Source organism: Podarcis erhardii (genome assembly GCF_964252035.2).
Source record: "Podarcis erhardii genome assembly, chromosome: 6".
Taxonomy (NCBI): Eukaryota; Metazoa; Chordata; class Lepidosauria; order Squamata; family Lacertidae; genus Podarcis; species Podarcis erhardii.
The window spans coordinates 94,378,773-94,390,943 of NC_138510.1; the positions used below are offsets into that span (position 1 = coordinate 94,378,773).

General features: G+C 45.7%; 1 protein-coding gene across 1 annotated transcript in view; it reads right to left on the reverse strand.

Moving 5' to 3' along the window:
• The window catches only part of QSOX1 (quiescin sulfhydryl oxidase 1), a 74,051-nt gene that overhangs the window by 36,744 nt on the left and 25,136 nt on the right, over positions 1-12,171 (reverse strand). The window contains exon 2 of the mRNA XM_081865153.1: positions 12,022-12,122. Within this exon, the coding sequence (XP_081721279.1) occupies positions 12,022-12,122 (101 nt within the window). The remainder of the gene's footprint in view (positions 1-12,021; positions 12,123-12,171) is intronic.

Below are 12,171 nucleotides of genomic sequence, written 5' to 3' on the forward strand. Positions count from 1 at the left end.
TAGTGTGCCTCCAATTGCCTAAATGGCTGAGTTGTAAGGCTGAAACCTCGTGAGATCACCCGCCTCTTAAGCAGATATGGAGCTGGAAAAGAGGATGAGTGCAGCCAATCCCTGGACATTTTGGAGAAGAATAGCAACGTGGGGCAGGCGTTCCTTGCCCCCCACAGGGTGCCAAGCCAAGGGGGTGCAAAATGGAGAAGGTCCGTAATTGAGAAGATCCATTTGGGGTCGCCAAATTTTGGCCTCGCACAGGGAGCTGTATTATGAAAGACTATCAGATTCCACCCCCGAGAACAGCAAATTGGGTCCCTTTTCCCTTTTCTCCCAGAAAAGGGAAGTTCCTCAAGTTCGCCTGCCCCCATTTCACTTTTCAGCGAGAGCACTGCATGTTGGAGTACGGTATGAGTATAGTACCGTATTTTTTGCTCTATAAGACTCACTTTTTCCCTCCTAAAAAGTAAGGGGAAATGTGTGCGCGTCTTATGGAGCGAATGCAGGCTGCACAGCTATCCCAGAAGCCAGAACAGCAAGAGGGATTGCTGCTTTCATTGTGCAGCGATCCCTCTTGCTGTTCTGGCTTCTGAGATTCAGAATATTTTTTTCCTTGTTTTCCTCCTCCCAAAACTAGGTGCGTTTTGTGGTCTGGTGCAGCTTATAGAGCGAAAAATACGGTATTTAATGTGGATACATTGTGCTGCTGTTTGTACATGCCAGTAGATTGGTGGCTGGGGTTGGGTAGAGCTTAGATTGAAATTTGGTGGTATGCAGTCTAACTGCTAGTGATTGGTTTTGCAAAACCACTGAATACAGAACGAAATATCAAGCGTTGCAAAATGAGATGGCGAAACTCCTGCTTTCCAAAACCCTGCTCCAACTGCCACTGAGCAACGCAAGAGCACACAGTTTGCTTTGGCAAATGGGAGGGAAGGATTGGCAAAGGGAAAGAGAAGGAGCAAGGGTGCGAGGAACTGAGCCCATCCTGTTCTGCAGCTGCAGCAGATGCGTTAAACCAGACCAGCTCAACCCGCCAAGCCAAGCAGGGCCTCAGGAAACCTAATGCCGTTTCTGTATGCTCTGACACTTGTCAGGGTGTCCCGTTGTGCCAGAAGCGGTTTAGTCACGCTGGCTACACAACCCAGAAAGCTGTCTGCGAATAAACGCCGGCTCCCTTGGCCTGAAATGTGAGATGAGCGCCACAACCCCATAGTCGCCTTTGATGGGACTTAACTTTTATCATAAGTCTAAGGTCTCAAATATAGAATAAATGTTCATAAATGTACAAGGCAAACACATACATAAATATATAAACCACCTGTCTGAAATAGTACAGGAGAACAATCCTGAAGCCATTTTGACCTCAAATATTTCTCTGCGAGGAGGAAGAAAATGGGGAAAGCTTTCTGGTTGTCTTTGGACTGGAGGGGCTTACACGTCACTTTTCAAAAAGGTAAAGGTAAAAAGGTAAAGGACCCCTGGACGGTTAAGTCCAGTCAAAGGCGACTATGGGTTGTGGCGCTCATCTCGCTTTCAGGCTGAGGGAGCCAGCATTTGTCCACAGACGGCTTTCTGGGTCATGTGGCCAGCAGGACTAAACTGCTGCTGGTACAACAGAACACTATGATGGAAATGCCATGTACCTTCCCGCTGCAACAGTACCTATATATCTACTTGCACTGACGTGCTTTTAAACTTCCTAGGGTGGCAGGAGCTGGGACAGAGTGTTTCTCCCTTTTCAAATACAGTCTGGCAAGTATATGTTAAGCTGAGCAAACTATCAATATGCGTAAGAGATTCAGGAACTAAAGTATGTACCTTCTCAAAGGAATGGTCAGTCTACCCAGAAAATGCAATCAAGTAAGGCATTATCAGGCAGACAGGAGATTCTGCTGGAGGCCTCTCCTTCTGTGATGTATGTTTGGGAGGGGGGTCCTTGGGCTACAGGGTGGGCAATTTCAAAAGTCTTTATAAGGGTTTGTGCACCATTGTTAGGTGTTCTCCTCCCTCCTGCGTGTGGTGAGTGTTGTAAACAAATAAATCTGCCTTTTCCCCCTTATGGGGTATCCAAGAGTCCATATAGAGTCCTTATGTAGGTTCCCTATTGGTAGGAGAAAATAACAGAGGCCAACCAGAGTATATTGAGAAGCAAAGCAGCTAGTAAGCCTGATCTTTATTGATCTGTTGCAACAGGGTGCTCCCCTCACACGTAGGAGGGAGGAAGAACCCAGAACAAAGGTGTGCCCGCCCTTATATAGACATTTTAAATTCCCTCCCTGGAGTCCAAGACCACCCCCAGAAACATCATACATACATCACAGAAGGGGTGTAGCTCAAGACCACCACTCCAGATACATCATACCTACATCACAGAAAGGGCGGTCTACAGCGGAAATCTGAGTGCTTTGTTTACCTCCTGTCTGCCAGGTTATCTGTTTAATGGTCGCTTGATTGGATTGCCTGGGGAGCCTGGCCAGTCTTTTGTACAGTGGTGCCCCGCAAGACGAATGCCTCGCAAGATGAAAAACCCGCTAGATGAAAGGGTTTTCTGTTTTTCGAGGCGCTTCGCAAGACGAATTTCCCTATGGGCTTGCTTCGCAAGACGAAAACGTCTTGCGAGTCTTGCGAGTTTTTTCCCTTCCCCCCCCCTTTTTCTAAGCCGCTAAGCCGCTAATAGCCGCTTAGCCGCTAATAGCCGCTAAGCCGCTAATAGCGCTAATCCGCTAATAGGGATGCTTTGCAAGACGAAAAAACCACTAGACGAAGAGACTCGCGGAACGGATTATTTTCGTCTTGCGAGGCACCACTGTAATGATAAATACTTAGTTCCTGAGCCAGGTCACAGGCTCACACCCTATTCATATCTTAAATGTGCCCTTAAGACAGAATTTGTAAAGGAAAAGACAACGGGGAGGCTTTTCCATTTTCCTTTGACTTTGCAGAGAAAACATTTGGTCATTTTTGGAATCAAAATGGTTTCAGTTCGGTCTTCCTGTGCTGATCTATGTACGTGCTTGGTTGGTACACTTATGAACATTTTACATATATCTAAGACCTCAAAATTCCTATCACATGAGCGAGGACCTTGTTGCAACAGTTTATTTCCTTTAATAAAGATCAAGCTTACTAGCCACTTTGCTTTCAATATACTCTGGTTGACCTTTGCTTTCTCTCCGACCGACAGAGATCTCCTGGAGAAGAGGAGGTTAAGGGGTGATATTATAGCCATGTTCAAATATATAAAAGGATGTCACATAGAGGAGGGAGAAAGGTTGTTTTCTGCTGCTCCAGAGAAGCGGACACGGAGCAATGGTTCCAAACTACAAGAAAGAAGATTCCACCTAAACATTAGGAAGAACTTCCTGACAGTAAGAGCTGTTGGACAGTGGAATTTGCTGCCAAGGAGTGTGGTGGAGTCTCCTTCTTTGGAGGTCTTTAAGCAGAGGCTTGACAACCATATGTCAGGAGTGCTCTGATGGTGTTTCCTGCTTGGCAGGGGGTTGGACTCGATGGCCCTTGTGGTCTCTTCCAACTCTATGATTCTATGATTTTAGGAGCTCTGGATACCCCACAAGGGAATTAGAGGTATTTTTCTTATAACATAACCATCCAGAGGTTACCTTTTTACCTAAATGTGGAAGGGCTGGCAACCACAATCAGTAAAATCTTGCAAGCTCTGAGCTGTGAACAGGCAACCTCACCGGAGAGGCATGGGCTGTGACCAGCCTTTGCCCTCAGCCTCGCTGTGGGAATTTTGTCAAGTGCGGCTAATCTAGGACAGCCAGTGCTCCGAGACCTTCAGAAAGGAACAAGCAGTCCGAGATAAGGGAGATCTTCCTTTCTTTTTTTGTACACTCCTCCAGCGCTGCAGGAATCCTGCCTCGGAGGTTCTAGGCACAGGCTGATTAGGCGTCACAAAAAAGGGGGGAAACAAACAATACAGAGAAAGAGAGAGAACAAAAACTCTCAGAGCCAAAAGGGAGGCGGGGGGGGGGGGGGAATAAATCCGCTTGGCGGTCTAACTCCTGGCAAAGGTCCCAGTGAACAAACAGAGCTTGTAGCTACAAACACTGCACGTCTAGAGGCACACAATCGAATGAACTCCAAAGCTGAGTTCCTTTCTCCCCACATATTTAAGCAGCAGCACAAGCTGAGAGGAGCCCTCACAGATCCTGTCTGAGCGCTCAGTGGAGGCCCCAGAAAGACAGAGAAGGTTGAAAGGGGGCTTCTGCACAGAATTTTGCTTATTGGTTGCCATAAATTTGATTTTAATTAATTTTTATAATGAAATGTTTTTAGAATCGTTGGATTATTTTGATTGTTGTTAGCCGCCCTGAGCCCAGCTTCGGCTGGGGAGGGCGGGATATAAATAAAATTTATTATTATTATTATTATTATTATTATTATTATTATTATTACTATTATTAATCTCCACAGTCAAATTTTCAAACAAAGCACATTTTGAGAAACCTTCATCTCCAAAGAACTCTGTTAAAGCATAATAATAATAATAATAATAATAATAATAATAATAGGGGGGAGAGAATATCCAAAGAACTCTGTTAAAGCATAACAACAACAACAACAACAACAACAACAACAACAACAACAACAACAACAACAATAATAATAGGGGGCAGAATATTGCAGCCCCTACATATTGAAACCATACATAAAGAATTTTAACAATAGTGCTTGCCTTCGCTTTTCTCCCTTCCGGGATTACAGTGGTACCTCGGGTTAAGTACTTAATTCGTTCTGGAGATCCTTTCTTAACCTGAAACTGTTCTTAACCTGAAGCACCACTTTAGCTAATGGGGCCTCCTGCTGCTGCCGCACCGCCGGAGCACGATTTCTGTTCTCATCCTGAAGCAAAGTTCTTAACCCGAGGTACTATTTCTGGGTTAGCGGAGTCTGTAACCTGAAGCGTATGTAACCTGAAGCGCCTGTAACCTGAGGTACCACTGTACTAGGATTACACACAAACCTGAGCCTTCTGCCTAAACTGCTGAAGGCAGTTAGTGACATTTGCTGGGAGCTGTGAGTGGGTAAAGTGTTGTTGTGGGGCATGTTATCTGTCGAGGAGTGAGCTATCAAGGGCCTCGTGGTAGCAGCAGAGAGGACCAGAACAATGAGCGGGCTAAGCAATCCTTTCTCCTTTTCTGCGACCCAATTCTCTCACACTCAGGCTTCCGGGGAAAGGGCTAATTGCTCTTGACAGTTGCCCAAACTGCTTGCTTGCGTTTGGGCTTCCCTCCATGCCCCTACTGAATTAGGCCTGAAGCCACAGGTTATCTGCTCTTGCTCTATTAGGCCTAGGAACACAGGAAGATGCTTGCTTCCCAACCCATCCATCTCACTGCTATCCGGACCAGTACTGTGGTCTAACCTGCAGCCCTCCCAGGTGTTGCCGACAAGCAACTGCCTCGTTAATGAGCAACTGCCTCATTCAATTAGGCCTGAGGCCACAGGTTATCTGCTCCTGCCCTATTAGGCCTAGGAACACAGGAAGAGGCTTGCTTCCCAACCCATCCATCTCACTGCGGTCCGGACCAGTACTGTGGTCTAACCTGCAGCCCTCCCAGGTGTTGCTGACGAGCAACCCTGGCCATTGGGCTATGCTGGCAGGGCCTGATGGGAGTAGTAGTTCAACAGCATTTGGAGAGCAGCAGGCTAGCGACCTCTGGGCTAGACTGACAAGCAGCAGCTCTTTCCAGGGCTTCAGGTAGAGGCTCTACCTGGACCTTACCTGCAGCATCGAAAGCAGACGCTACGGCCCATGCTCCAAGCAATTACCTTGGAAACGAAATGCTTTGGTCCAATCGAGGAAGGTAATCGTTACGTTTGCTAGCTCTTCCCTTACGGAAAATGGTTTGTTTTGTGGGAAATATTGCCAGCTCAGTGAGGTCTCCTTGACTGCCCTCCCTGGGTGAGTTTATTCTGCTCCCTGACTGCTGTCTGTTATGTGGTTCATTCAGCTTTCACTCCATCCTCAAGCTTTCCCTGCCAGCTGTGCGTTTACTTCCTACCTGCCTCAAGGTATCCAAGTCAATGTTTGTTTAATGGGCTGGCCCTGAAATCTGTTTGCAGGAGTAGACAGTGCGTGAGCGAAAGGGAAAGCGGAGGTCAGTGCCACATCAGCAGGTTTCCCCGGAGATCTTAGAAGGCTTCTAGGAAGCGGCAGAATAAAAGCATTTGCAAGTGGGAGAGAGGGAGGGAGGCATGTCTGGAAAACTAATGCTGGAGATCTCTGAATAGGGTCTCCTGCACTTAAAAAAAAATGTATATAACTAAAAAGATGTTGAATTTAATCATTTAACACTCCTCTGATGGGTCTAGGTGCCAGCACAGGGGGATGCGTGTCTTCCCCCCTCTTATTATCAGTCCCCCACCCTCCTAAGTTGCCATTTGCCTCTGGTCCCTAAAAAAATACATGGGGGGGGGGCAGAGACTGCATTGGCCCCTAGGAATTGGCGCCTATGTCCTGAGCTATATCTAGTTTGGCCTTAACCCTCTCCCAGGGAATCTAATGTGTCATTAGATTAAAATCGTGCTAAAGTGGCAGGTTTTTTTTTTTTTTAATAATATTTATTACTTTTAAAAGGAAAGAAGACAGAAGAGAAAAAAACAAAAGAAAGGAAAAAAGACAATGCAATATATAAACAATACAAAACACAACCTAAACCCATTAAACTAAACAAAACAAAACCCACTCCCTAACCCTAACCCTAGATAAAACAAAACAAAAACAATTAAAAAAAAATACATCCCCCCTTTTCGATACTCTTTCTTTCATTCCCTTGTTTCCTCGACCTCCTCTCACCTCCCTTTTTGTATTCCACTTCTACTAGTTATTTCTGCAAATCCTTTCCATCTTTCTCTATTCTCTATCATATTATAAATAACATATTTTTTAACCTTTTTTTAGCATTAAATCTAAAATACTTATATATGCTTAACTCCTTATAACATTTCTGCTAAATCCATAAAATATCAATCCACCATTTTTCTATCACTCATTAATTTTGTGATATTTCTATATATAAACTTTAAATTTTCCAATCTTCTTCCATCAACTCCTCTCCCTGGTTTCGGATTCTGCCAGTCCTTTCCGTCAATTCCATAAAGTGGCAGGTTTATAGAAGACCTGTCAAGTCCCCACCATCGCCCTCCCAGGTCAGACTGGGCGATGGGTCCCTTTTCTCACTGACTGCTGTGACCCCAGACAGAAACACTGGCTCCTGCTGGCTAGAAAACAAAGCAGCTTTATAATGTCAAGACATGCGGCAAGTTGCACCCCACACTGTGGGAATGGAGGGGGTGAGCTTTACACTGGAGTCGGGAGCATTTCTTTCCACCGAGGGTTCCACCTTGAAAAGCCACCTAGCTCTTTAGCAGAAATTCCCAGGCATTTTTAAGGTTCTGTTCCGTAATCGCGAGGGCTGAGGGCTCATGGTTTACAGTGGTACCTCTGGATGCGAACGGGATCTGTTCCAGAGCCCCGTTCGAATCCTGAAGCGAATGCAACCCGCGTCCACGGGTCGCGATTTGCCACTTCTGTGCATGCGCGTGGCATCATTTTGAGCGTCTGCGCATGCATGAGCGGCAAAACCCGGAAGTAACGCGCTCCGTTACTTCCGGGTCACCGCGGAGCGCAACCCAAAAATGCTTAACCTGAAGTTACTTCAACCCAAGGTATGACTGTACTTTACATGCTGTAGATGGAAATGGAGGTTCCCGGGTTCTTCTCTGAAGGCCAACGGTTGCGTTTTTGTGCACCAATGCATTCCAGGTTTAATACAGAACAACCCTACCTATTGACACACATCCCTGGCGTGTGTCATATAATGTTGCCGGAAGGTTAGGGAAGGGATTGCTACCCCACACAGCCCATGTAGAAAGGAGAGTTTATGGGAGGAGAGAAACTATGGCTATTCTAATGGCACACTAAGATGGATGCATTGCATCTATTTCTTGATGCAATGTATCCATCTTAGTATGCCATTAGACTAGCCATGGTTTCTCTGTGCCTGAATTCCTTGGGGCTGCCCTAACTTTCCTTTCAACGGATTCCAGTACATGGCTCCGGGATAGATCACACAGCTCCATCAAATCATCATAGCAGTTATGAGCACGAGTCCAGAACTGGACAGTTCCCAGTTCAAATGTCACCTCCTTCTTGAAAACAGCTTTAACTATGCAAGCCATTGTTCCCAAAAGCTTACTCCAAATGTGCTATGGCTTACCTTATAATAATGTTGCAAGAGCAGCTGAAATACTGTGAAAATCTTCATGCCCCAAGGAAAAGGACCATATAAATGCTAATGAGTGCATCTGAGGAACATTCTTTCCTTAGGAGAGCTGGGAACAATTCATTTCAAGCCTAACCATTTTCTGGTGAGGTTTTGGCACTTATCCCAAGGTTTTCTAAAGCAAGACACTAATTATTCCTACCCAGCAATGTAGTCAAGGTCCCCACAGGAATGAGCCTGGCTTCTTCCTACAAACCAGTCATGGGGGCTTGACAATAAACACAGAAAGAGGGTGAGAGGCAAGGTACTGCACAAAAGGAGACCAGACATTGTTGGTGCAATTGCATCAGGCTTTTTAAGGCCGTGTCCGGTTCCCAGTTCTAACTTCTAACACACAAAACACTCGCGCAATCGTTCCTGTGGAACTGCTGTAGCAGCATCCCTACATCTGAGTCCATTATCTGGAAGCAGTAGGGGCAGCAAATGAATGTCCATTTAGAAGGACAAATCCTCCTCCCAGCTCCCAGGACGTTTCCGAGCACAATTCAAAGTGTTGGTGCTGACCTTTAAAGCCCTAAATGGCCTCGGACCCAGTATACCTTAAGGAGCGTCTCCACCCCCATCGTTCTGCCTGGACACTGAGGTCCAGCTCTGAGGGCCTTCTGGCGGTTCCCTCACAGCGAGAGGCCAAGTTACAGGGAACCAGGCAGAGGGCCTTCTCGGTGGTGGCTCCCGCCCTGTGGAACTCCCTCCCACCAGATGTCAAAGAGAACAACAACTACCTGACTTTTAGAAGACATCTGAAGGCAGCCCTGTTTAGGGAAGCTTTTAATGTTTAACAGACCATTATATTTTAAAATTTTGTCAGAAGCTGCCCAGAGTGGCTGAGGAAACCCAGCCAGATGGGCGGGGTATAAATTTATATTATTATTATTATTATTATTATTATTATTATTATTATTATTATTATTATTCAGGTGGAAGCAGTGCTATGGTCAGGCTCAGGGAGGCTCCTTCACATGTAAGGTAATCATGTTTAGGCATTACTTCTTCGCCATGTAATCCTTGCTATGCACGGGTTCACCCAGACCAGAGCAACCCAGAAGTGAATGAAGCTGCAGAAAAGGAGTGAATAGAGGGAAAAACAGAAAACAAGCCAATTTGCACATATGAACCAGCCCTGATGCTTACTGCATTCCTAGACCATGGGAACTAAGGCAAACACAGGATTACCTATAAGCAACAACTTTGGGGTGTGGGTGTGATTTTTTTGTTTTGTTATTATGTTATGTATTTTGTGTTTTCATTTTGCATTTTTATGTTGTAAACCACCCTGTGATTTTCAGATGAAGGGCAGTATATTAACAACAACAATTTTAATCACAAGAAGTACCAACAGTGGAGGAATGGCAGAAAGATGATGGACTTTTGGGAACTAGCCGACCTGACCGGAAGAGTCCGCGACCAGAAGGAATAGTACCAAGAGGAATGGAAGAAATTCGAAGACTACTTAGCTAAAAACGTTAAGATAAATTAAATAGACTTACTTGCGAGTATCAGATAGGCCTAGGATTTAAATATGTGATGTTGTAGAATACTATGTTAAGTTAAAATGAAAAGAAAGAAAGATGTTAATTGACTAGGTAATTTTTAGTGAAAATAGTTTTGGAAAACTGCTACAATGATCTATATGGAAACTCAGGGGGATTCGAGGAAGTCACCCAACAATGCTAACAAAAGCAGAACTATTACAATTAGGATAAATGTTTGTTTTTTTATTCCTTTTTCAATTTGTTTGTTATAAATTTGGAAAACTAATACAAATTTGTTGGAAACAACAATTTCAAAACATATTTTGCATACAAGCAAAGTGCTTAAACTTCAAAATCCGTTCAGCTGCTTTCTATTAAACACGGCTGTTTTCAGCTTCTGTCCTCTTAATAAAAATGCTTGCTAAAAATAAAAAATAAAAAATCCACTCTGCTTGCCTGGCAAAGCAGGTGAGTCAGAAACCTCTCCAGATAGCTAGGTGGGGAAACTTCTGTAAACCAGAAGAGCCACGGTTCTTCTCCCTGCCATCATCACCACAATTGGCTAACACAGGTATGTGAGGCCAGGTAGGCTAGTAAAAGTTTATAGGCGCTTCTGACGACATCGTTGCAAGGGAGATCTTTTGTTTAGGAAGGGTTCCTGCAGGTACACACAGGTAACTCTATTTGCTCCATCCATCCTTGCTCTGTAATCTCCATTACTGAGATGAGATAGGTGAGCAGGACCTTCAACCAGTGCCCAGTGCCTACAAGCTCACTGGCTCCCACCAGCCCTGCCCCACAGTCTGCCCCATCGCCTGAGGACCCCAGCAGGAGCAGCGTTGGGCTGAGAAGGCTTAGCAACGGGCGTTGTGTGTATTCTATGCGTATTTTAATGAACTGAACAGAGTGGAAGATTATGAATCATGGGGGCATGGGAAGTGTATGTATGAACTTAACAGCAATTAGCTTTTCCTCCCAGTTGCTATTTTGTTACCATATTTTTCGCCCTATAGGACGCACTTTTTCCCCTCCAAAAATGAAGGGGAAATGTGTGCGCGTCCTATGGGGCGAATGCAGGCTTTCGCTGAAGCCTGGAGAGGGAGAGGGGTCGGTGCGCACCGACCCCTCTCGCTCTGCAGGCTTCACGGACCTCTCCGCAAGCAGCGGGAGCCAGCGCTGGGCTCCCATGGCTTGCAGAGAGCTGCCTGTTTGGGGGCTGGGGCGGGGGAAGCTCAGGCCTCCCCCGCCCCAGCCCCGCACCTGGGGGGGGGGAATAATTTTTTCCCCTTTATTTCCCCCCAAAAAAACTAGGTGCGCCTTATGGGACGGTGCGTCCTATAGGGCGAAAAATACGGTAATGTTGTTAATGTTGTTTTATAGATTATAAATGATTTGTTAATCATATAACATGACTTGCTGTAATTGTGCTGTTTGGCTTATTGTTTAGTTGCTGTTTCGCTTTATAGATTGCAATTACCGTATTTTTTGCTCCATAAGACACACTTTTTCCCTCCTAAAAAGTAAGGGGAAATGTGTGTGCGTCTTATGGAGCGAATGCAGGGGGGAGGCAGGCAGGAAAAGCCCCCAAGAGCCACACAGGAGCGAGAAGGGACTGATGCGGCCAGTCAGTCCCTTCTCCCTCCTCGTAGAAAAGCCCGCAGGAGCCGCGTGCTCCTTAAAGGGTGCGCGGCTCCTGTGGGCTTTTGCGGGAGGTGGAGGAATTGCCATAGTCGTGCACAGCCTCTCCCAGCCAGAGAGGTTGCGCGGCTAAAGAGGAAGCCAAGACAGCATGCAGCCACTCCCCGCCTGTCCAAATAATTTTTTCCCCCTTGATTTCCCCCTCTAAAAACTAGGTGCGCCTTATGGTCCAGTGCGCCTTATGGAGCGAAAAATACGGTATTTTATTGATGACTTGTTTATTGTTTTATATCATTTACATTGTATTTGTTCTTTTGTGTTTTGTTATTCTGCTGTTATTTACTGTTTGTAAGCCAATTTGAGAAAGCAGCATTGCCCGTTTAAACAGGCAATCCAGATTTTCCTGCTTTGCTTTCTGAACAAAGGCCTGGTTTTACAGAAAGGCCCCTCTCCTTCAGTTTGGGGGCTCCTGCTCTTCTGCTACCCTTCTGCAAAGGCATAGGGCCTTCAGCATCAACCCTAAATGCAATAGGAGGATCCAGCTGAACTAGCCGCAGCGCCATCACCCTTGAACTTGCCCTCGCCTACCCCAAAGGCAACTTTACCTTCAGTGTTGGGTAGCCGGTGATCCCGAAATCCGAGCAGATTTTCTGGTTGCTTGCCTCAGCACAGTCTAGGACCCCCAGAGTCACAGCAGGTCTCCAATCTGGAGGGGGAATAAGATACAGACAGCAGAATAAAAATTATTAAACTCA